Below are 24,935 nucleotides of genomic sequence, written 5' to 3' on the forward strand. Positions count from 1 at the left end.
CACTCCTCTCACTATTCCTTTTCGCGGACCCTGGGCGCATCTGCGCGTCCGTCGAGTATGTTGTCGGTGCGTGTGCACGTTCCTCCCTTCTCTCTCCGCCATCTCTGTTTGAGCGTTTGACGACGCATGGCCTCGTCAAACGCTCCGCAACTCTCCTCCATGCTTTTGGATCCCTCTCGTGCTCAAGCCGTTCCACTTCACACCCCGCGAATCACCGGCGAAGCGTCGCCTTTCACGGCGGGAGAAGGGCATTTGAGTACGTAGTCCCGCGCGCATACGCACTCGCATTCACGCGGACGGCACTCCGCTCCCCGCATCATGAGCTCGGCCACCTCCTCCGCGGCTCTGCAGTTCTCGCGCAGCAGCGCGCGCCACATGGTGCGTCAGCTGCACCACCGCGTGGTGGAGCAGCGGCAGGCAGTCATGGAATGCCGCAACCGTGCCGAGGCCATGTCTGCCCGCGACACCGCGCGCAGCGGTCGTGCCGGCGAGGCGGAACAGTCGTCGCTGCCCTGCTTTGCCGACGTGGCGGCAGAGAAGGCCGTGATGCAGAGCTTCATTCCGGATGGGCTGCTGAGTGGCATTGCCGTCGCCGTCTCAGACGCGCTGGATGTTCAGGAGTTCTACACCAGCTCTCGGCTTTGCACGCCGATGCACCACGACGCCGCATGCAAGGAGTTCCCGCTGATCTCGTGGCTACGTCTCCATGGTGCTCAGTTCGTCGGCAAGCTGAGGTGCTGCACCCCCTTTGCGCTGAGCGAGGGCATCGTCTTCGGCCCCGAGAAGCCGGCTTCTATCGCCGTTACCGAGCACACGTGCGACTATGCCATCAGCTGCTCACTGAACGGGCCCCCGTCGGTGTTGTGTGCGGTGCATCACGATATGGTCGGCTTCAAGCCGACCTCACAGACATTCGGCACCTTCACGGAGCGGTTTGAGCTGGCGGTGCCGTCGATGACGGTCGGGCTGTCGGCGCGCTGCCTAGATGACTTGATGTACCTGTGGCAGGTCTACACCGCCTCGATCGACCCCGAGGCGCACTTCGAGGCAACGTCGGCGAAGCGGGCGAAGTCCAAAACCTCCTCTACTGCGGTGAGCACGAGCGCCTCTTCGCCACCCTCTGCGCCGATGCACAGCGGCGCATCGGCGTCCGCGGCCACTGCCGGCGAGCTCACGGGTGAATACAGTACGGCGAGCGTCGCCGGGGATGTGCCGCCGTTGCCCGCCCTGAGCACTACCGCGGCGCCTCGTGGCGGTGACCCCAGTCATCCGCAGGCCTCCGACCCACCGGCGCGTCTAGTGCAGCTCATCAGCAGCTGGTGGAGCGGCAAGGCGGCGCCGAAGGTGAAACACCCTGATGATGTGCCCAAGTACTCCAACCCAGATATACTCGACCACAGCCCGTATAACTACACGGTGCGCAGCCGCAGCGGCCACATCGCCGACATCGACGTTGGCTGGTGCGACTACAACGCCGAGGCAGCCATGGCGGACGACTTCAACCAGCCATCGCGACCAGGCTTTCTGCGGCGGCTCTTCACTGGGGCGCAGACATACGAGGCGCCGAAGGTCGAGCTCGCTGTTGGCTACCCGGCGGAGTGGATTGACCAGTACTGCACGAACAAGTACACGTCGTCGGCCGAGTTCCACCAGCGTATCACGGACGCCGTGTCCATGCACAGCGCACTGCACTACAACCAAAAACTTGAGATTGTGCCGCTGGCGTTCGACTTCTCCGTGGAGGAGGTGATGGAGGCGGTGACGGTCATCTCACGCTACGAGCTTGCGAAGGCGTTCGAGCGACTCGTCGCGCCGGCGACGGCTCCCGCTCAGGCTGACGAGGACGCGAAGAGCGGCGCGGTGCATGAGCAGAGCGGCAACGGCGATAATGACAAGGACAACTTGACTGTGTCTTCCCCAGGCAAGGCACTGCAGCTCCCTGTTGTGCCTGGCGTGGAGCCGATCGCGCTTAGCGGCGGCGATGCTCCGGGGACGAACCGGCCTCACCTGTTCGTGGGGCTCTCCGGTACTCCGGAGGATTTACCAGCGTCGCTGGCCGACTCCGTCCAGGCTGGCCAGAAGTTGTCTGTTCGCGACTACCATCGCGCCCTGCGCGTCCGCGATGACGTGGTGCGTTCTACCGAGGAGCAGTTCATGGACGTGGACTGCTTTGTCACGCCGCTGCTGTGCGACCCGTACACGAGCGGCGATGTGCGCAGTGCGCGCCTCATGTTGCCCTTCCAGCTTGCCGGCAACCCCATTCTCTCTGTGCAGGTGGACCCGCAGACACCGGTGGCGATGGTCGGCGAACTCGGCCGCGATGCCGCGCTCATGGAGGACGCGTTTTGCTTCCTGCAGTTTGTGCGCGGCGCGTCCCCGTCTTTGTGGCGTGAGAAGGTGGTTGGAGAGAGCCCGGTGGCAGCGCCGGGTGCTGACAAGGGCGGCCAAGCTGGTGCAGCCGAGATCGCCACCCGCTCGCAACCAGGCGGGTCGGCCGCGTTGACCACTTAGCAGACGGACCCACGCCTCGGCGCATGATGAACATCGAGTTAGGGCTCATTGGTAACGCCGCAGACGGTGAAGGAAGTACGAGGTGAGGCGGCCGCAGTGGCGGATGTGTGCGTTGGGATGCGCGGCCCAGGCATGTGTGGAGGGAGGGAAGGCGATGCACTCCGTACGTCGGTAAGGAGGGGGAGGGGGCAGAGCTGAGGCGGAATGGTGCTTTCACAGAGAGAGAAGTACGAGGAGGGCAGGTCTTGCTGTCTGCATCTCGTACGCCCCCTCCTTTTTTGCCCTGCCAACTCCTTTTCGGCGCCCACCATCGCGTTGTGTCGCTCTGTCGACGCCGTCGACGGTTCTTTGTTTTGTTTGGTTATCTCCGTTGCACTTGCTTCAACATCTGTGCGTGTGAGCACTTTCCGACCCTCGTGGTTCTCCGATCGGCAATCACGCTGCTGCGGTGTGGCGGCGCATGCTGACTCTCTCTCACCGACCGCCCCTCTCTCCCCCTCCCTCCGCACCCCGTCCTCGCCACCAATGTGATGTACTCTCCCCCTCTTGCTCTTGTCGACTTATGTGGCTCTTCCTCCCCCCCTCCCCACCCGCTCAATACGTATATCTATATACTCGTTTTGTCTGCCCTCTGCTGCGGCACAAGGAGGACACACGCGCTGTAGCCACCGCACCTTATCCGCACCACCTGTCTGTCTCTCCCCCACGCACGCACACCCACACCGTTCGCACGCATCGCGCACCCTCGTGAGGCACACAGCGCTTCGTCTTCGTGCTCTTCATTACGGGGCTGTCGTCTCTTTCCCGGCTGGGGAGAAGCGAAAACGTTGCGGTGTTACACTTCCCTTTCGTAGTGGCGCCTCTTACCACGCCATCCGCCATCGAACTTGTCGTGGCGGCTGCTATCGTGCCGCAGTTCCTAGCTGCTCCCGCTGCATTGCGACCTCCGTGGCTGTCTGTGATTGTGCATCACTGGAGCTGCTGCTGCTGCCGGCGGTCTCTAGTGACGTTCCCGCCGCTCTCGCTGGGGTTTCGGCTTCCTCTTCTGCGCCCTTTGCACACCGTCACGCAGGCCCCGGGAACGTGATCATGATGTCCCCTGAAATAACTGAGACCGATGAGGCAGAGAATATGCCACGCGAGCTTCGCGGTAAAGGCAAGCCGATGCCGTGCGACAAGTTTGTGAGGGTTGGCCGGTGCCATAGCACACGAAAGGAAGTGATTATCTGCTACAGAACTCTCGGTGATCCCTCCAACCCATGCCTGCTGCTCGTCATAGGCCTCGGTGGTACCTTGCTTCACTGGCCGGGCGAGTTTCTCGCTGAACTTCTCAAGAACGGTTTCTACCTTGTTTTGTTTGACAACCGCGACTCGGGTCTGTCGACCCACTTCGACGGCTACCCGACCCCGTGCCTCCCCTGCATGGTATTCCAGTCGTGGTCCCCCCTTTGCGGAGGCGCGCCGCCCTACACGCTCTACGACATGGCGAATGATGCTTGGTGTTTGCTGACGGCACTCGGGATTGGCCGCGCGCACCTCTTGGGCACCTCCATGGGTGGCATGATTGCGCAGTGCATGGCCATAGAATATCCTAAGCGGGTGTGTAGCCTCACGATTTGTTACTCGCACAGCAGCGGCCCGTATGTGAAGCCGCAGGCGTGTCGCGTGACGCTGGCGTTGCTGGACAAGCCTGCTAGCCTGTCCCTGAAGGACGTCGAGGACTATGTTGTTCGCAGTGACTGCCTCTTCAGGGGCGACTACCCGCTGGACGAGGCGCATGTGCGCGAGGTCGCCGCGACTAACTTCATGCGAAGCCCTCCCTACAAGAGCGGGTTGCTGCGACACGTATGGGCGGTGCAGCGCGCGAGTAATCGCGAGCCTGCCCTCCGCCGGCTGAGGGGCTTCCCAGTGCTCGTCGTACACGGCAGGAAGGATCTGATGATACCGTACGAAAACGGCTTGCGGCTGGCGTGCGTGCTGTGCAATGCAAAACTCGTTCTCTTTCCTCACATGGGGCATTCTATCCCGAGGCCGCTCTACGTGGAGATCGCGATGGAGGTCGGTTTGCAGAAGCTACGCATGGTGAACGTGCCGCTGTAGGGGGCCGGCCGCTGCTGTGCGGGCGATGGATGCCACCGCCACGGCCGAAGACACGGTCGGGGCGTGGAGCCGACGGGGAGGGGAGGGGAGGTGCCACGTTGTTTCACCTCTTTTGTTAGGATTGGTTGTTTAGTCTCGTCGTAGAAATCAATAAGCACTTCACCTTTCTGGAGAGGGACGACGCGGCAGCCGACATGCGGGCGGTTGATTGGCGCCGATGGCATTCCTTCTTCCGGTTCGAGTTGAGTCTGAGGGTGGAGGGCCAAGTCCCCTACCTGCCTGGTGGTGGGTGGAGAGGGTGGCTGCTCACGTCACCGCTTGATTCGCTTCTTTTAGAGCTGTGTGCTCGCCTGTGGACGCTGCGCGCAATCTCTTCCAACGCCTCCGCGCAGACCACTAACGGCACCAAAAAAAACGTGCATAACATGTATAATGAGGAGCTGTTCTCTCTCTCATCCGCTCACCCTCACGTTCACCTTGTGCCCGCCATATCTGCCCTCGTTGGCCTATGCGCGCTCCCTCCCTTATTATTATATTTGATCCCCCCTCTACGCTAACCTTACACCTCACGTGGAGGCGATTTTGTCTTCGTGTGGCCCGTGCTCTCAGTCGTTTTTTTTTTTCTCACTTCGCTTGTGTCCCTCTTCCTTCGTTTCGTTGTTTATATCCTTTTAAAGCGTTCTGTGGGCCGCTCTCTCTCTGCCTCTTTCTTTCCCTCATGCTTTCTCGCACGCCCTCCCCTTCCCTCTGTCTGCCTTCCTCCCCCTTCTCAGTGTCACTCTACAGCCTGCGTTTCTTCGGTATTTTGTTGGGTGTGGGGGTGTTCGCCTCGACTGTATTATCCCCCTCCCTTTGCTGCTTGTTGCTGTCTTGGTTGAACACGGACTTCTCCTACGCGCGCGCGCTTCTCGTTACCTTCCCTCCCCCTCCCTCCCTCCCTGTCTGTGGGTCTGCCTCCTCTGTCAGGCTGTTACGTTTGCCTGGGCATATGCGGGACTGCTGCCTCGCATGGGTTCCTGTGCGATGCGTGTGGACCTGCTCTGCACCGAAGAGCGAAAGAAAGCAGCGAGACGGACACGGAGACAGGGGAGGGAGACACAGGAAGGAGGGAAGAGCATCGCGCCCCGTGCAGCTGTACGCGCGTTGCAGCGTGTGCAGTCGTTCTTCCGCTTTCCGCCGCCCGCCGCCGCTTTCCTTTTCTTTCGCCCACTTGCTTTGATTTCCACCTATTTATGATTTTGCCACCTCTCTCTCTCTCTATATATATATATATGTGTGTGTGTGCGCATGTGCGCATGTGCGTGTGTACGCTTTGGTACTGGGCCGGAGGCACCCCCTCCCCACGGTCAGTTCCGAAAACGAAAACATAACATTATATATAGCACCACTTTGCGCCGCCTCCATCAGCCTCCCCTCCCTCCCTCTCTCTCTCTCGTTGGCTGTCTTGCGCACGCTCGCCGTGCGTGGCGGGGCCGTCCCTTTATACGATGAATGCTCCGCGCCCCTGGCGCACTTGGTATGGCGCTTCGCATGACACGTTTTACCACACGCGACTCCCTCCTTACCTTTCTTCAGACTATCTTTCCCTCTCTCCCGCGCTTCCCCTGCTTTCCGTTTTCAATAAACTCCTTCTCTCCCCTCTCTGCCCTCTCTCTGCCCATTCCCTGGCAGGAGGAAAGGTCTTGCTCATACCTTGAGGGCGGTACATACAAGCGCCGACAAACTGCAAGCAAAAGCCGACTCGCGCGTATACATGCACTGGCGTGTATGCATGCCTGTGCGTAACCCGCCTTGTGCGCTTTTCTTCCACATCCGCAACATCTGCCTCATTCTTTTTCGTGTCGCCTGACTGGACGCGCGCGGTGTCGGCGACAGTCGCTTTCTGGCTCTCACCAACACATATACACACACCGGTATAAATCTCTATATCTGTACTCATCTCTCTATGGATACAGACGGACCTGAGTGCGCGTGCCTATTCATCATTGAAACCATCAACGCGAACATCAACACTCCCCCGACGAAAAAGCGTTTCGACGCAACCGCGAACGGAACGGGAAAATGCCAGACTATGGCCAGGTGCCAAGCTTGCTCAAGCGGCCTCTGCGCATGCCGCGGCGTCGCCTCAGCGCGCGTCGGCGACAGGCTCTTATAGCCTTCATCGCCATTCTATGTCTGTGTGGGCTTCCTTTTATGTACTTCTTCTCGACCTCGTCGGCAACCGCGCTGGGCGAGCTTCCTGATCCGAGAGAAAAGCCGTGGATCACCTCCGATGAGAACTCGACACGTTTCGAGCACATCGTACACGGCCGCACCCCGGGGACGGCGTGGCGTGATCCTCGCTTCAACATGATCTTCTCCTTCTCCAAGTCTGGCGACGTTGTGCACGTGACTCCCACCAATTACGTCCGCCACCGCCGAGGCAGTGATGACAGCCCTGGCACGTTCCGCAAGTGGGAATCCATCTACCAGCCTAGCGACAAGTACCGCATCCCTGCCTGGGCCACGCCGGCGGACCGCGACGCGCTGCACCACGCGTCTATCTTTACTTCCTTGGCCGCGTTTCGCGACCGCGAGTGCGCGCTGACGCTGCGCAACCTGTTCGACATGGCTGTTGCGCCGCACCGCCTGTACGTTGGCGTGAGCGAGGAGCGCAGCCCGTCGGACGCGAGCTGCTTCTCGAGCATTGGCGTAGACGACCTGGCGAGCGGCGAGACGCGGCGTGTGCTGTACGGCGCGGAAGCGCCGCGCACGCTTGGCTTGGAGGTGCGCTCGCTGACGTGGGCAGACGTGGTCGCGCCGCGGCAGTTGCTGGACGTGGATGCCGCGTTGAGCGTGCCCACCGACGGTGTTGCGGAATATGGCGCGCGGCCTGCTGGCGTGTTTTTGCACCCGGCGCACGCAGGGGAGCGGGTGACATGCGTTGCCGGGGAGCTGGAGACGGCGCGTGACAGGTTGCTGTTAGCGGAGGACGACGCGAGGCAAGACATGGATGGCGGGTCTGTGTTCCGGCGCGGGCGCGGGGGCCCCCAGCAGCAGCCGTCGCGCGCACTGGCTGGGTGCCGCGTGACGACGCGCGTGGCGGAGCCCGCGTTTGCGCGCGGGCCGACGTTTGGGCGGTACATCACGAGCCTGTTCTTTTTCGACCAGGACTACTACATGGTAGTGGACAGTCACACGCGGTTTTCTGTGGACTGGGACATGAAGCTGATCACGCGCGTGTTTCAGCTGCCGACGCGCGGCGTGCTGTCGCACTACCCGAACGGCTACCGCGAGGGGCACGACCGTGAGGAGTTCGACAAGAAGATCGTTATGCTGATGTGCACAGCGCAGGTGCTCAGCAACGGCATGCCAAAACTTGGGGCGCGGTGGATGAAGTTGTCGCCGCACCCGGTCCTGCAGGGCTTCGCGGCTGCGGGCTTCATGTTCGGCGACGCGCAGTTCATGCTGGACACGCCGTTCGACCCTTTCCTGCCGTACATGTTCGACGGCGAGGAGGTGCTGTACTCTGCGCGGATGTGGACTGCCGGCTGGGATCTCTACGGACCTGGGCAGCCGGACGTGTTTCACCACTACGGGCGACCGAACACGCCGAAATACTTTGGGATCATGACGCCGAAGGAGGCTGCGCGGCGTGTGCTGTCAGAGCAGCGGACGCTATACATGCTGCGGCGCGCGCACCCGTGGATTGAGGAGCTTGTACGCCGCGGCTACGTGAGCGCTAACGGGCAGTCGACTCTGAAGCCGCTGCCGCTGGAGGAGGCGCCGGAGACGCGGCTTATCGTGACGGACGAAGTTGCTGCTGAGACGCGCGAGATCAGCGTGTGGGCGAAATACTACGGGATGGGCACAGAGCGGTCTGTGTCGGCTTACTGGCAGCACACGGAGCTGTCCGACGCGTTTGTGAAGGCGAAGGACGAGGAGAACAGGTGGCTGGGTGGCTTTGGGTTGTGCCAAAAAGGCGGCGCCATGGCGTGAGGTGCACCTGCCACGCCGTGGAGCGAAGATGTGCGGAGGGCGGTCTAGGGAAGGGACACAAGCGAGAAGGGGAGGGACGAGCTCAAGGCGGCAAGTTTCTGCTAACGGCCTCCGGCGCTGCGTCCGTTCTTGGGGGCGCTCCTCTTATGCTTATATCTGTGTACGTCTCTCTTTCTCTCTCTGTTTTTTTTTTTTTTCGGGGAGGGGGAGGAGGAGGGGATGTGACCGAGCGGCAGCAGCAGCACGGTTGGGCGTGGCGTCAGCTGGCGCTGGTGAGGCGTGCGAGAGGAGGAAGGCAGCATGCAACGTCCACAGCCAAACGTGCTCGCGTGCAGATATGCTGGCGTGTGTATTGGGTGTTTGATCCATGTTTGCACGGCACCTCACGATCTCTCTCTTTATCTCCCTTTTGCTTTTCTTTTTGTCGTGCCCTCTTCTCTGCCTCTCACTCTCTGGCTTCCACCGCGTCTCCTTGCTACGAATCTTGCTTGGGTGTCACGTCTCTGACGTCGATTCTCCCCCCTTCCTCTCCGTACTTTCGCTGTTACGCGCCGCTGGCCTGGCACAGGTGCGTCGGAGGGAGGGGCTCGAGCACACCGCCATCCATTCCCTCCATCACACGCTTGCATGTGGGCAGGGGGGCTTCTGGTTGTGGCAGCGCACGGCCGAGTGCAGAGCACCGCTTGTCGCTCGGGTTCTTTTTCCGGCACGCTCCGGCGCGCTCTCCTCGCCGTGCCCACACGCCAGCAAGCTTACGCGCGCGTCTCAAAGAACAACACCAAAGAGGGCGTCTCTGTGGCGACTCCGCCCTTTTCGTTCGCGTTATTCCCAATCCCCCCCCTCCCCCCGCCCGCCAGCCGTGCGGATTACTGAGGTGCTCGTCTCAGAATGACGCGTTGAAAGGGAGCGAATTCCCCACCTCCTTTCCAAAAATAGAGAAAATCAAGGGAATTCCAACCCTGCCCGACACGCTTGTGAGCCCTCGCCATTGCTGCGCTTCGATGCTCTCGTGGCCTTCATGGAATGGTTGCCTCAGCGCCCACCGTGAGCGCGATCACGCAGCCGCGACACGCACGGTCGCTTACGGCACTTTACCACCCTCCCTCCCAACCGCCTCTTTTCCCGTTCTCTCGTCTTCATGGCGGCCGTGCCCCCTCGTCTGGGAGGCGACTGTCTTCTTTTTCAGAGTCGCGGCCACGCCCATCGACGTATTACAGCCCAAAATCCAGGCCGGCTTTCGAGGCGCGCCACCTGCTAATCGATGCGTGTCGGTAACACGCCGTGCGACAGCGGCGAGACAAATCCGTGGACGCGCTTGCACAAGGGCTTCCCGAGCCGGAACGAAAAGGAGTGCAGAGAGTCTCATGGGCGTTGCCGCTTTCTCCTCTATCATCTCCATCTTCACAATACCAGCGACAGCGATGGCGGCGCGGATCATGTGCGGCATCGCTTTCCCGAATCGCCCACGACCTCCTCGCCCGTAGCGTACGTCGTGACGATGCCGATCGGCTGGGCGTGCATGGCTGGCGCGCACGACAGCACGAACGACTCGCTCGGGTGTGGAATCAAGGGCGCGCACAGCTGCGCGGCTGGCTTTGACCTGATTGTGGCTGCGTGATGCCTCCAGACGTTGGCGATCATCCTTGTGCTCATCATACCTACCGAAGAGCGCCGACGCGCTGAAGGCCTCGCGAAGGTGGTGGCTGGGTGAAGTAGGCACGGGGACGCACCCCGCACGCATGTGCGCGCTTCTACGCATACACACGCCCAACGGAAGCGAGGGGGAGTGGCGGTGGTGGCTTCAAAACCGACCGACACCTCCATAGGCACACCGGCAAGCACCAAGACATGGAGGCTGAGCAGAGGAAGGAAGCAGATCGCCGCTGAAACAAACGCATGCTACCGTGCTTATCGTGCGTAAGCTGCTGGACGTGCGGTGTACGTCGGCGAGGGCGTGCTCTGTATATTCGATCGCATCAATCGGGGAGAGCGAGAGAGGGGAGGAGGAGAGAGATGGCGAGAGCAGCAGGCAGAGGATGGGCTGCCCGTTTCTCGCGGGGGCTGCACACATGCGTGTTGGTATCCTTTTCCGGTTCCTCTTCTCTTGCTTTCATCGCCGTATTCGTCTGTTATCGTGGTTTGCGTGTCCTCCGCGCCCCTCCCTCTCTCTCTCTGTGCCTGTCTCTTCGAATCCTTCTGTGCCTGCCCTTGATTCACCGATCGTGGTGTTCACTTTCTTCGCCTCTCTCCCCCCTCCCTTCTTCCGCCTCCCATTCCGATCTGCACCGCTCCCTCGCTGCCAGCAACTCACGTGCTCATATTCGCATACACGCGGCAGAGGGCGGAACATCATCGTCGAAATCACCCACAGAGCGAATAGTGCGCCCACCCCTTACGCCAACTGGCGCGTGAAAGTAACGCGCACCCAGCGAGGCAGGAGCGTGCAGAACAAAGTGCAGCTCACAGATACCCCCGTAGAACTGAATTCCCCCCTCCCCTCCCCTCCCCTCCTCCCTCCCTCTTTCTCTGCGAGCGCGTGTGCTGGAGTAGGGGCGTCTCCCGCGCATCTGCGTCGGTGTCCTTCTTGGTGCCCTCTCGCATTCCTCATCCCGCACACACGCGCACACTGCCTCGCTTTTTGCGCGGTCCTTGTTGCCCGCTCTTTAATCCTTGGCGAATATTTTCTGTCGTTGGTGCGGGTCGGCGCTCTTGTCGTTCTTGTCGCTCGTAGTGCTGACGTACGTCTGTCCGCGCCTGTGCGCGATTTCTGGGCGCGTGCGGCATCCACCGGCCAGCAGCAGCGCTGGTGCGCAGCTCCCCTCGTGTAAAACGAACAGGCAGTTGACACGGCGCCTGCACACGGCTTCATACGCTAGCTATGTACGGTGGTTATTACGTGATGGGTTCTGGCATGCACCAGGGCGGCGGCTACGGCGGCGGCCCTATGATGCAGCAGCAGCAGCGATGCCAGCATCCACAGCTGCAACAGAATGCCCAGCAACCACCACCGCCGCCGCATGTGCAGGCGCGCCTACGCGGTTCTGGCCGGGGTGTCCCACCAGGCCACCCGCCCACGGTCGCTGGCGGCGGCAGTCCGGGCCAGCTAAACCGCAATCCGAGCTTCATGATGATGTACAACGACCGCAACTTTGGCCAGCCGAATCCGATGCTGCAGCGCATGGGCTCCTTCCACTCGATGGGGTCGACAGGCGTGATCCCCCGCTTTGGCAGCTTCAGCGCGCACGGCTGCGGCGGCAGCCAGCCCCAGCGCCGCGGGAGCTTCTCTTCGGTCGGTACCAGCGCCGGCAGCCTGCGCCGCGTCAACAGCGGCTTGAACTTCGACTATTCGACCGGCTCGCAGGTCCACAGAGGAGGCCCGCTCATGCGCACCAACAGCTACGGCAGCATGCACCAGGGCGGTGGAAGTTTCTTCGGCGGCAGCGCAGCCCCGAGTGGCGGCGGTCGGCCTCTTCAGCAGCTCAGTCGGCAGAACAGCACCCTGTGCTCATACAGCTACGGTAGCTTCCGACAGCCGAGTTTTACGCAGGGTAACGTTCACAACGGTGCCACCGGCGTCGGCCCGGGGGTGTCGCTGAATAGCATAAACGGCATGCTCAAGCTCGCCGACTCTGGTTCTAGCAGCGCTGGTAGTCCCTCCACGGCTGCCGCACCCCGCGGCGACATCGGGGCAACGGTTGCTGCGGGCGTTCCCCTGGAGTCGCTGGCGCCAGGCCTTGCTCGCCAGGACAGCGCCAGGTCGCTTCAGCGCAAGTACTCTATTTCTGGTCAGTTCTACAACTACGGCAGCAGCAACAACAACGGTGGCGGTGTTGACCAGTGCGCTGCGGCCCCGGTGTTGCAGCACCGTCTCTCACAGCTTCTGCCCGGAGGCGGCCCAATAATGGGCGACGGTGGCGGCATGATGGCACTAAACGCGCTCACGGCAACGATTGGGCAACGCGGCGGTGCTGGTGTCATGACGCAGCAGAGGCAGCACCACATGATGATGCAGCAGCAGGCGCGCATGAGCGCGGCTGGCGACGGCAGCGGCGTTGCTGCCTCTGACGCGCCACCGTCGAAGGGGACGTCGGAGAACACGACGGTGGCGGAGGGCCAACCGCAGGTGCTGGGGCGCAAGAACAGTGTGCAGAACTTGACGCGTAAAAACAGCGAGAAGCGCGTTGGGATGTACTTCAAGAATAGGGCCGCAGAGCAAGACGGCGTGCAGTACAAGAAGGACGGCGACCCGGGCACCTCTGGCAAAAACAACTCCGGTGAACGCGACCCGTCGCTGACAAACACGCTGAAGGCTTCCCTCTTGCTGGACACCTCCGGCGGCCGGAGCCCCGCGATCGAGGTGGACGGCCGCACCATCCGCGCCAGCAAGCCTGGCGCCGAGGAAGTACAGAAGTACGACATGCGCGATATCATGTATGTCAATCGCAACACCGACGTCCAGCTCTCAAGCGACTCGCTAGAGGAGATGCGAGATAACTTTCTGTACGGTTGCAACATCGGCATGATCATGGCCGATGCTGGCTTCTCCGCTGCGCGGCCGACGGAGTGGTTTACGTGGCTGGCCTTGAAGTCCGTGGTGAAGGGCAGCTTTGGCAAGCTGGCCTCTACGCAGTTCGAGTTTACCGTGTCAGTGTGCCTTCTGCAGGATGATCAGGTGATGGACCTGCTGTCCGATCCGCCGCAACGCTTCATGAACTTGACCGTCGCGGAGAGCCCATTGTTTGGCAACGTGGCCAACGGCATGGTGTACGTCTGCGTCGAGGATGCCGGCGAGTTCAACGATGTGCTGGACGCGAGCCTGCACTGCGCGCAGGAGCACTGCAGTCCCTTGGCCGAGGAGCAGGGCATCGTCCTGTGCACATGCGTGCTGAAACAGGTCAAGACCTCGCAATCCTCCGGCAAGGAGGACGTTATTGTTTCGTCCATCTTCGCGAGCGGCGTCGGTGACGGCGTCATTCACTACAACCGCATCATTGACAAGAACCCGGCCGAGCCGCGGGCACTCTTCTACTCCGTCATGCACCGCTCCGTGCACTCGACGGCGCTATTCTCGTGCGCTATGCATGATGATGAGATTTTCAACTACCTTGCGACGCTGCAGCGTTTCTCCAAGATCGAGACGCGCCGCCCAAAGGTGGGCAGCGCTCGGGCCTTCGTCGCCTACGGCACTAGCACAATACCAAGGATCCGCGAAGAACTCAAGGAGACCAAGGATGCCCGCCAGCGGGCCATGATGCAGCGGCAGCTGGAGAAGCTGGAGCTGATGGTGGTGGATGCAGAGGACATGCTTCGGTCACCGGCGGATTGCGTGCCCAAGACGTACATTTAGGCGAGCGAGTGGAGTGTGTAACGGAGATGGTCGCACGCGAGCTAATGCTGCGCCTCCATCTCTTCAGAGACAGACGCACACCACGTGAACCGGCTCGATCAAGGAGGCGCTGCTCCTCTTTCCCTCAGCTCTCCCTCCCGCATCTGCAGTTCTGGTGATGGACGAGCGCGCTTGTGTGGGAGTACGCTTGCGTGAGGTGCTGGCATGAGCCGGACTTGTTTGTGGCCATCTCTTCCGCGCCTCTTCCCACGTGTCCCGCCGGTGCACAGGCGTGCTGTGTAACACAATACTCTGCCGTGTTGTTTCGTTATCCTGCGCTGATCTCTTCATGCTTTCACGTGTTTCTCCCCCTCCCTTTTCTTCTTTTCCCTTCATGAGACGTGTGTGCGTGTGTTGTGCTCTGTTTTGGCGCGCTTTTGCGGTGTCGTCGTGCCGATGTCCATCCTGTTCACTCCCTCGGTCTTGTTGGTTCCTTTCACCATGTATTCTTTCGTTGTCTGTGTGCGCATGCGTCTCCGCGTGGGCGGTCCCCGCTCCCCATGTGTCTATGCTTTTCTGCGATGATGATGTATGCCTCCCTTTTGCGGCAGTGTTGCTGGCGTTGTTACTCATTCGCCGCCACTCGTCCTCTCTTTTTCTTTTTTTTTTGAATGCTGCCGTTGTTGTTGTGGGACAGGGGTACACACACACACACACAAACGCACAGAGGCATTACTCTTGTGTTCCTCTTTGACCAGGGGACACGGCAGCAGCTACGGCAGCGAACAGCAGACAGCAGAGCAGAGGATAATTAAGGGAAGTGGCGTCGACCATTGGTGTGGACGTTCTTCTGTGGCGTGCGCGTTATGTAGCTATACCTTTTTTTATGCTGGCGTGTGTTCCATCCTGCTTGTGCCACGTATTCTTCCCCACCCCCGCTCCCCATTTCTTCCCCTCGCTGTGCGCGTATCGGCCGAAGCGATGCAGTGGGTGGCTTGAAGAGAGGGAGTGCGTGATGGCGTGTGCGTGGGTGCCCTTTTGTGTGTATACCCTTTCGCCTTCTCGCTGTCTTTTTTCCAGTAATTTGTTTTCGCTTCTCCGTCTGCAGCTGTTGCCTCCCCCCTTCACCCTTGATCGTGTTCTCATCGCCTCTCTCCCTATTCCAAGTGTGTCGACACGCGCTCGAAGTCCATGTGTCGGGAAACGTCTGCCCTCTTTGCCCTTGTCTCTCTCTCTCTCTCACACCCTCACATCATCAGCTGAGAATGATGATGTGGTTGCTCACCGCACTTCAGCTCTTTGCGTTTCGCTCTCTCTCTCTCTGTGTGTGTGTGTGCACGTGCTTGGACTCGTTGCCATCGCCACCGGTTTCTGCGCTTCTCGTTGATGCTCCCCTTTCCCTCCTCCTTCCCACCCCCCAAGCACACCGCAGACACACGGACAAGGAGCACGGAGAGGGAGACAAGCCATGATGCACAGGAATAGCTCTCTTCTCAGTTGTCGACTGAGTGTCTTGGCGCGTCTTAATCTCCGCTTGGATGACTTTTACGGGGACAGAGAGTACGCCCCCTTCTTCCCACCCTGAAACACATACACGCACACACGCACACACGCACAAACATGCACACGCATCAGTTTCTTGGTTGTAGGGCTGCGCCGCTGCCGACTTGTGCAGGCCCTTTCCCCTCTCAGTTTCCAGTCGATGCACCGTTGCTGGCCGTCTTCCCCTCCTGGTGGTGTCTTGCATGTATGTTTTTCTTTTGCGCTTTCCACTTGCCGTGCTTTGGTGTCCGTGTGGTGACTGTGCTGGGCCCTTCTCCTCCGCCCCCTCCGAGCTGCTCTTTCTCTGCATGTTCAGAGAGCGTCGCCCCGCCCTGCGCGCCTCGTCTCCCGTGTGTTTGCATCTCTCCTTCCTTCTTTTCCAAGGATGACGAGGCGAGACGACGACGGACCGCAGCCCAAGTAGGTATTTGCTTGCACCCAACGGCTGCCGTCCCATGTTGCCGATTTTTCTTGTTTTCCCTTCGCGCCGTGCTCATGCCTGCGCGCATGGGCTCTGCCCCCCCCCCCCCTCCCCCACGCGTCTCTCTCCCTCTGTCTGCGTCTGTCTTCTTCCCTCCCCAGGGCGACGAGCGCCGGCGTGTGGGGCTTTACTTTGTTTGCGCTTCCACACGCGTGCGCGCCACACACACACACACACACACCTGCTTCTTCTTCCCTTCCCGTGCTCTGCAACCCCGATACCGACACCAACAGCTTCGCCACAACAGACGCAGCCGCCATGCTCATGTGCACCAAGACTTCGCTACCTCCCCGGGCCCCCTCGCCTCTTCTTCCTTCGTTGCTCGGCCCCTTTCGTTCCTCTGCGCCCGTCTTCCCCGTACCATCGCTATCGGCGCAGTGTCGCGGCGACGGCGGTGCAGACAAGTTCTTCTTCCTGCTCGCCTCCCTTTCGAATCGCGCATTGTCGTGGGCTTCCGGTTGTCTTCGTGTGTTGCGCTCACCCCCCTTCATATATTTTGGTTAGTCGCCCTCCCACCTTTCCCCCAGCCATACTCGTAACCCACTCCTTCTTCGTAAGCCTTCAGCATGTCGGGCCTGCCACGTCCTCTCTTCCCTCTGCAGCCTCCCTTTTTTTGTTGACTGGCACCTTGCTCACGCCCTCGGCCACGCCTCCACTCTCCTAGCTCGTGCGCGTATGCCGGCGTGTGTCCGCGGATGAGTCGAATTCGTGCCTCGCCATCCTTCCCCACCACACAGACACAGGGGAAGCTGGATAGATGCGCAAAGACATCACAGGCTTGCACATCAGCGCTGCTGCCCCCACCCCCTCCGCTCCCTCTTTGATGCATCTCTTCGGTTGCGTTGCCGTTGCTGTGGCGGCGCTGGCCGTTCTCTTCCGAGTTCTTTTCTTCGGTTGCTGCGCTGGAAGCTTGCCGTGGTCTTTCCCCTCCTCCCCACTTCGTTTTGGTGTGTGTCTCTTCTCTGTGCCCTCCGCCCCGCTCACACCACACGTGCGCGTGTGCCTCTTCACCGATGTGGCGATCCTTTCTCGCTTTCTTGGTGTTTGTGTGTGCTCTCTTGTCTTCTTTTTGCACCTTTGTGGTGGCGTGTGGGGCGGCCGCAGCCTCAGTCGGAGTGAGGGCACCGATGAAACACGTGCGCGGGCACAGCTGGAGAACATCCCGTGGTAAGAACCGCCCTTCTTCGCCCCGTTCGTCGGACCAAAAGGAGCCTCACATACGTTCTCTGCATTGCGGAGCCGTGCGTGTAATGTGACCAGGTCTTTCTCTCCACCTTCTCCCCTCCCCTCCCCCCTTCTTCCTCTCACCTCGTGTGCGGACTGTCCGATAAGAGGGAAGATCGGTGGCCAGCACTCGGGCCATCAGGGAGGGGGGGGGGGCAGAGTATTCCTCAGTAGGTATCCTGCACAGGAGACCGCAAGGGCAGATGCGCGCGGCTTGATCTTTTGTGCTTGTCTTTGTCGCAGCACCGAATCGCCTCCGTGCACATCGGCATCCCACCTCGCTCTCTACCTCGAATCCTTTTTATGGTTGCCCTTCCAACCCCCTGTATTGTTCCCCTTTTCAACGTGCGTGCGTGCGCCATGAGCTGTCGTGACGCCTTGTGCGCTCGTTGTGGGCGCGCCGCGTTTCCTTTCTACACCCCGTCCCTTTTCAGGCAATGATAGCAGCATAGAGCGGAGAGTGCGAGCGAGAAAGGAGGGGCAGCGGCGCCGCTTACTGCGGCCTCCTGCCGAAGCGGATGACGACGAAGGTCCTGATGGTTGTCCGTCTCCTGCTCTACATCGCACCTCGCTCTGCCATGTGGTTTGCACCTCCCTATTTCTTTCCTTTTTTTGGGTTCCTGTGCGTGCGTGCATGTGTGTGTGTGTCTTGCAGGGCACCTCTAGTCGTCTTCCTGTGTCTCTCTGATATTCTTTTTCGGTGTTTTACGTACACGTCTGTTCACCCCCCCTCCCCCATTCACCGCACCCATGACGACGACGACGACGACGGGGGGGGGGATGGGAGAGGGACGCACACCGCCCCGTGCGTGGCATCTCCGGTACTCTGCACATCTCTCTCTCTGTGGGCGGAAGCCAGGCGGTCCCTCTATCCCTGCCAAATGCCAGAGTCACTTCCGGCGGTCACAGGGCCGAGCGCCTGGGACGTGGCGAAGTCAGGGCGCCTCATCGCCACCGATGCCGACGGCCACACCCTCGACGGCGTGGCGTCGGAGCGACCCGAGACCGCGAGCACGCCTGCACCATCAATACGATCGACGAGGCGCCAGCGCGACTCGAACACATCCCGCCCCGCCCTCGCTGCCTGCGGGTGTACGTGTGCGTACGGGGGGAGCTTGAGCCACCGCGAGGAGGATCACACCAGGTGGCGGCCGGCATGATGAGGGAGGCGCTGTGAGGCGACCTGCGAGGCGAGGGACGGATGAGTAAAGAATGGAGTCAGAGGTCGTGCTCCGACGGCTGAGCCGGCGCATTGCTGTACTGGCCCTTCGAGCGCTGCTTCGCACCACGCGGATGGGGCCCTGCGACACGGCCGGGACCAGTGTGAGGCCTGATCTCCTGCCTTGCGACAGAAATGGGCGCGTCGAAGGGTGCAGATTCGCTTCCATGTTTTTTGCATCTGTGTGCCCCCTCTCCCTTCTCCTCTCCCTCGGCGTGCTCTTCCACGCTTGCTCGTTGCTGCTGCTGTGTGTGGGGTGCTAACAGAGAAGGTCTTTCTCCTCCGGTCTGTTTTCTTGTTTTCCTTTCGTTTATGCCGTGAGGTGCTGTGATATGTGCATGCGTTCATGGGAGCGATCGCTTTCCTTCCCTCTGCAGTCAGTTCTCACGCTGTGTAGAGCCCCTCTCTCGTATTTCTTTGCTGCGCCTTCTTCTGGTGCTCGCGTCTCTCCCTCTATCCGCGCGTTCTTGGTGCGGCGCCCAAGCATGTGGGCACAACCCACACCCACGCATGCGTGTCTGTGTCACCTCTCCGTCATTGACCGCAGTGATGTGTCACGGCTGATGCTGCTGCGTGGACAGAATTCGTAGTGCGGCCGACTTCGGCGTGTTTCTCTCTCGGTGTGTGTGCGTGTGCGTGCGCCTTCATTCGTATGACTTTGTCTTTTCCTAGCTGCCCTCCCTTACCACTGTTGCGTCCCTCGTGGCATCACTCGGCTGTTGTTCTTCTTCCTCGCTGTTTTCCTGGTGTCTTTCTCAAGTGCTTGTCTGTCCGCAGTGATGCCGCGGCGTGCGCCAGCACACCCCCACCTCATTCTCCCCTCTGTGAATCTCCGACCATGTCGAATGTACAGGCGTTCATGCAGACCACAAGCATGAAAAGGGGACAAACACCCAACCCACACGCGGACACGGGCGCCCCTCTCTCTACGCACATGCACACCCTTGTCGAGTGTGAGGGAGACGACGCTGTTGCTTGGACGCTTGCGTGTATGTCTGTGTGCGTGTGCTCGTAACGCATAGGCAAAGTACGGCGCCCCGCGAAGATGTGCCCTGCCCTTTCCTTGAAGGGGCGCAGTGCGTTCGCCTTGAACCCTGCATCCGCCAGCCTCTCTTCCTTCCTCTGCTCCGCCTCGTTGTCGTCGCCGTCGCCGAGCTGCTGCGGAAGCAGGCTTTCATGCCTCCCTGCGCTCCATACTCTCGTGTGCGTGTGTGTCTCGTTGTCCCTTGCGCATGCCGCCAACGCCTTCTTCGCACTTTTGCTGGCTTCCGCCACGCTCAACTCCTCCTCAACGCATAACATCCATTTTCACTCAGGGCCCACTCACATTGCTTCATGCCTGGTCCTGCTGCACCGTCAACGTTGTCCCGGCCTCAGCGGGCCGCTGTGCTGCGCCCACGCGACCAGTTCGCCGAGGTGGGCCGCTGCCACAGCACGGGACGCACAATTCGCCTCTGCTACAACACCTTCGGCGCGGCAAAGGACCCGTGCGTGCTACTCGTCATGGGCCTCGCCTCCCCAGGGCTCTTCTGGGATGATCGTCTGTGCACGTTGCTTGCGCACTCCGGCCCGTACCACGTCATCCGCTTCGACAACCGCGATGTCGGCTGCAGCACCCACCTTGACGACTGCAAGGGTAGCGATGGTGCGTTGCCGGTGGGACCGGCCAGCTACCTGCGCTACGCCTACGCGGCGCTGCGCCCCGGAACGCGGTCGATCCGGGAGGTCTACACCCTTAATGATATGGCAGCCGATGCCTTTGGCTTGCTGGACGTGCTGCGCATCCGCTTCGTTCACCTTGTCGGCTCGTCGGCGGGCGGCATGATTGCGCAGTGCATGGTGCTGGCGCATCCGGAGCGCGTTCTCTCGCTGACACTCATGTCCACCCACTCGAGCTCTCCTCACGCGCAGTGGCCGGGGATACGTGACATCATGAGCCTCATCTCGCTCGTGCCCAAGTCGACGTCGGCCAGGTACGCAAGCCGCATCGCACGGGCCACGAGCGCAGAGGAGCGGCAGCGGTTGTGCGCGGAGAGAGATGCGGAGCGGGTGACTGCTTACGCGGCCAGCTTTACCAAACTGCTAGAAAAGATGTCTGGTGACCGGGGCAAGTATCCGTTTGATCATGTCGCAGCGCAACGGCAGATGACGCGCATCTTCAAGCGCAGCCTATGCGTGACCGGCGGCCCGCGGCAGTTTCTGGCGCTGCTGAACGCGCCATGCCGCGACGACGCGCTGCGGCAGCGCATCACCAGTGTTGCACCGATATCGCAAAGCAAGGCGGGGGGCAACAAGAACATCAGCAGGCATGCAACCTCAGCGGTCACGACGCCTTTTTACGTGCCCACCATCATCATCCAGGGCGACTGCGATCCACTCGTGCCTGCCTCCAACGCGCGTCACCTAGCTTCCGTGATAGCGGGTAGTCGCCTCTACGTGGTGGAGGGCATGGGCCACACCTTGATTCCCGCCTTGAGAGGCACATACATCCAAATCATACGCGATAACGTGCGCGCTGGCGAAGCTGCGGCGCAGTCGTTAGGGCGTAAGGCTCAACAAACTGCCGCTGCTGCCGCTGATGGCGGTTTGTCCGCCAAGAAGCAACCAGTGAAGGCCGCCTCCCGGCTGTAAGGGGCAAGGGTGGTGGGAGAAATGGGTGCGCCATCCGCTTGCATGTGTTTATAAGCCGCCTCCTTGCTCTCTGTCGGCAGCACAACGCTGCACTCCGTATTTCCTTTTCCCAACCTGTATGCTCCCTGTCGTTCCCCTCGTAGGTGGAGCACCTCTACTCGAAGCGTACACCCACCGACATACTCCTGTGCACAGAAGGATGCGCTGACTCGTTCTCGACTCCCTCTTTGTGTTGATTTCGTCGCTGCCATCGACTCTTGCGCGCGCCTCATTTCGAGTGATGTGCTCGCGCTCGAAGCCGGTGACGGAGGTGTGCGTGTGTGTGTGAGGGAAGAGAGTCGGACAACTGCGGCTAAGAGCTGATCCGCCTCGCTGTGCGGCATGTACTCCGCTACCGCCCCCCACCCTCGCCCGCTTCCGCGTCGGGAGAGGGGAGGGGGAGCTGCACGCATGCAAGGGGAGGCCCTCACCCCCGTCACCTTTCTACCCCTGCTACTGCCGGCGCACATGCGTGTGGGCGGGGGCACGCCCTTCTCACTCCTCACGGAAGACTCGCTTGCGCCTGCAGCGGCCCTTTTCTGTACCGCTGTGCTCTCCTCTCTGCTCCGTCCTTGTGACCTGCTCTGGCTCGCCCAACTGTGGAGGAGGCGAATACACCATCTCGAAGAAAGAGCATCCGCGCCTCCACCCAGCACCACCACGACCACCAACATCGCCGCCGCCGCCACCGCCACCAGACGCACCCCCCCCTACACACACACAAAAACGAAAAGCTCGGCAAGGGAAAGAGGAACGAGTGGAGCTCTCAGTTCGGTCTATCTGCGCACTTCTCCTTCCTCGCCTTCCCCTCGCCAACATACAGAACATGCCTCAGCATAACGACGGCGGATACGTGGTGGTGAGCGACGGATCGACGTCGCCGCATCCTCAAACAGCGACGAAGCAGCCTACCAGGCCAGAGGACATGGACCTTCCACCAGCCATCCTTGAGGAGCTTAGCCGCATCTTCCCGCGCCCACCAGATGACGCCTTCGTACATGTTGGGCGCTGCGCCAGCACCGGCAAGGACATCACGCTCTGCTACAGTGCCTTTGGCGACCCGTCAGACCCATGCATTCTTCTCATCATGGGCATGAACGCGACGTCGCTCATGTGGGACACCCGTTTTTGCGGCTACCTGGCTGCAGCCGGCTTCTACGTGATTCGCTACGACAACCGCGACGTTGGCCTCTCCACGCACCTTGACGAGTACCCGTCGCCGTTCATACTTCGCATGGCGCTGCCTACGTGGGCGTCCATCGGCGAAGGCTCCTTAGCCTACACGCTGGAGGACATGGCCGAGGACGCCGTCGGCCTTCTGAAGGCGCTGAGGATCAGCCAAGCGCACATTGTCGGCTGTTCGATGGGTGGCATGATTGCGCAGCTGTTGACATTGCGGCACCCAGACATGGTCGCGAGCCTATGCCTTCACTCCACCTCTGCTGGTCCCGCCTGGCCCAGGGCGTCGCTGCTGATGAACATCCTCGACCAGCCAGAGAGCACCCGTGATGTGCACTCGGTGCTGGACTACCGCGTGCGCTTCTTCAAGGCAGTCGCAGGCGACATGACCTTTCACGAGCGCGAGTTCCGTCTCGGCATGTGGTTCGACTTTGCGCGAGCGCCGTACCAGGGAGGCGGGCGCCGACATCTGGCCGCGATTGTGCGCTCCAAGGACCGCAGCGCTGCCCTCAAGGCTCACATCAACCGACTGAACAGCACCATGACACGTGGCAGCGAGCGTGGCAGCTCATCACTGCCGGCATCGGGCACGACGCCGTCGCGGTGCATCCCTGTGGTGGTGCTGCACGGTGGGAAAGACCCGCTGGTGGTGCTCTCTAACGCGCAGCATCTCGCCAGCTGCATCAACGGTGCTCGACTGGTGGTCTTTCCGAAGATGGGCCACTACTTCTCCAAGGAAATGTATCGAGCCATCGCGGACGAGATTATTCTGAACGCGCGCACGGATGCGACAGCCATGATGAACGCGTTTCCATCTTGAGCTGCCGCTAATGATGCAAAACCCGACGCACACCTATAAATGCAGACATGCCCAGCGTTGTCAGGTAGCCTTGGGGCGTGGGGGTGCCGGGAGGCGCATTATCTGTTTTGGTGAACACCGTCGTCACGGGCACACGCCTATGTGCGTGCGCACGCACACGCAGGCGTACAGAGGTACGTGTGCATCTTTCTCCACCCTTTCTTCGCTACAACATGACGAGAGCACCATCGAGTTGCGCCATCGAGCTCTTCAGACTCCCATGTGGAGAATCAATACAACATATTGCGGGGATGCCACGGCTTGGTGCGACTCAGGGAGCAGCATGGCACATAGGCAGAGTGTGCAGGGTCTTCGAGGGCCTTGACCCGAAGCTGGCCAGCTTCCTCCTCGAGCTCATGCAGCATGCACCTAGACCACCACCCCCTATTACCCGGCCGACAGACACCACCACTTCCGCCCCCTTTAGCAGCACCGCTGACGCGGCCAGCTTGTATCAGGCTATGCGGTCCACCCGGGGTCTCCGTCTGGCGCCGATCGCGCAGCACGTACCCAAAGAAGGGACAAACAAGGACAAGATGAGCCGATAAGACGCATACCTCCGACTCGTCGTCTAGCCCGGCTCGTTCCATGACGACGAGGATTATATCCGTGGTGCGACGGAGGCAAGGCGAGCTGTCGCTGCGTATGCGTCTCTGTTTTGACTTGTTCGTGGCTGGGACTCGGACACACGTTGTGGATTCGCATAATGCGAACAAGAGAACCGCGGCGGCAACAACACTTCCTCCCTCTTATTTCACCTCGAGGAGGTTTATGTGTGTGTGTGTGTGCCTCCCTCCCGGCGTTCGCGTCTCTCACTCTGGATGTCGCTGCCCTTGGATGTGGTCCGCTCCACCTTACTCCACCACCGACACCCGCATGCGCCCTCACAGTCTTCCCAACCCCTTCAGCACACAAACGCGTGAGCAAAGTGCGGCTGCTCTGTGAGGGTGCGCGCGCGCGCGTGTGGGTGCCGTGTGGACTGCGGCACGGCCCTACAAACTCAGGAGAGAGGGAAGAGGCAAGGGAGGCCAGCGACTCCCATTAAGGGACCCTTTTGGGCGTGCTTGCACGTGCATGCGCACAAGCCGGCTGCTGCTGTCTGGCTTTGCGCGGCTCGGCAGCTCTTTGCCCTTCTTTCCTCCTCCTCCTCACTGAGGCGCTGCTGCTGGAGCAGCGACAGACACGCTGACGCTAACCCCCTCCATGCTCGCCGACGCTGTTGCACAGGCCCTCCCTACCGCCCTCGTTTGCCGTTCAAGTCCGAATCCGCAAATGCTTGTCTTGTGCAGCCGGGGGCGTTCGCGGCGCTGATTCAGGCACCCGCACGACGGCCACCTCTCCCTGCATCGTATCTCTCTCGCAGCTCTCATTTTTGAGTTGCCGCCATCGGGGCTCCGCACACGCTCTTTTCTTGCATCTGTGCAGGCCAGTCAGTGCCGCACCCGCCTCAGCCGTTCTTTCCTCCTCCTCATCGCCGCAGCAGCCTTCCCACTCTTTCTCTCTCCTCCCTGTTTTGCCCCTCCTGAGCCACCTGACCTACCTGACCTGCGCACGCACGCACGCGTGCCGTACCCCTCGCCCCTTCCCTCCTCTCCAAACCTTTTCACTTGCTGCTTGAACCCTGCGGCCTTCACTGTCGCCTCCCCCCCTTACATAGGCCCCTCCCCTTCCCACTACTCGCGCTTGCTGCACCTTCCATGCCGTCCATCACGCGCGTCTTCCTTCTATAGAGCCCATCTGACTCGTTTGCGTAGGGTGTGGGGTGTGCGCACTGCTGCCGCTCCTGAAGACGCTTGTTCCCCTCTATCGATGCCCATGGCCCCTTCCACCGCTTCGCCTTTTCGTC

At 61.0% G+C, this 24,935-nt stretch overlaps 6 protein-coding genes across 6 annotated transcripts; all 6 read left to right on the forward strand.

Annotated features, from left to right (window-relative positions):
• Positions 1 to 318: 318 nt before the first annotated feature.
• LINJ_17_1100 (conserved hypothetical protein) lies at positions 319 to 2,511 on the forward strand (the record flags this gene model as incomplete). The annotated part of the gene is made up of 1 exon (XM_001464731.1): positions 319 to 2,511. The coding sequence occupies one exon, from the start codon at positions 319 to 321 to the stop codon at positions 2,509 to 2,511; it is 2,193 nt and encodes a 730-aa protein (XP_001464768.1).
• Positions 2,512 to 3,600: 1,089 nt separating this feature from the next.
• LINJ_17_1110 (hydrolase, alpha/beta fold family-like protein) lies at positions 3,601 to 4,611 on the forward strand (the record flags this gene model as incomplete). The annotated part of the gene is made up of 1 exon (XM_001464732.1): positions 3,601 to 4,611. One exon carries the CDS (start codon positions 3,601 to 3,603, stop codon positions 4,609 to 4,611), a length of 1,011 nt encoding a protein of 336 aa, XP_001464769.1.
• A 2,061-nt stretch (positions 4,612 to 6,672) lies between these two features.
• Positions 6,673 to 8,589, forward strand: LINJ_17_1120 (conserved hypothetical protein; the record flags this gene model as incomplete). Its single annotated transcript, XM_001464733.1, has 1 exon — positions 6,673 to 8,589. The coding sequence occupies one exon, from the start codon at positions 6,673 to 6,675 to the stop codon at positions 8,587 to 8,589; it is 1,917 nt and encodes a 638-aa protein (XP_001464770.1).
• A 2,878-nt stretch (positions 8,590 to 11,467) lies between these two features.
• Positions 11,468 to 13,936, forward strand: LINJ_17_1130 (conserved hypothetical protein; the record flags this gene model as incomplete). Its single annotated transcript, XM_001464734.2, has 1 exon — positions 11,468 to 13,936. The coding sequence occupies one exon, from the start codon at positions 11,468 to 11,470 to the stop codon at positions 13,934 to 13,936; it is 2,469 nt and encodes an 822-aa protein (XP_001464771.2).
• Positions 13,937 to 19,716: 5,780 nt separating this feature from the next.
• Positions 19,717 to 21,012, forward strand: LINJ_17_1140 (hydrolase-like protein; the record flags this gene model as incomplete). Its single annotated transcript, XM_001464735.1, has 1 exon — positions 19,717 to 21,012. The coding sequence occupies one exon, from the start codon at positions 19,717 to 19,719 to the stop codon at positions 21,010 to 21,012; it is 1,296 nt and encodes a 431-aa protein (XP_001464772.1).
• Positions 21,013 to 21,877: 865 nt separating this feature from the next.
• On the forward strand, positions 21,878 to 23,050 carry LINJ_17_1150 (esterase-like protein; the record flags this gene model as incomplete). The annotated part of the gene is made up of 1 exon (XM_001464736.1): positions 21,878 to 23,050. The coding sequence occupies one exon, from the start codon at positions 21,878 to 21,880 to the stop codon at positions 23,048 to 23,050; it is 1,173 nt and encodes a 390-aa protein (XP_001464773.1).
• Between the last annotated feature and the right edge of the window lie 1,885 nt (positions 23,051 to 24,935).

This window comes from Leishmania infantum, chromosome 17, assembly GCF_000002875.2.
Source record: "Leishmania infantum JPCM5 genome chromosome 17".
In the NCBI taxonomy this organism is placed as follows: domain Eukaryota; phylum Euglenozoa; class Kinetoplastea; order Trypanosomatida; family Trypanosomatidae; genus Leishmania; species Leishmania infantum.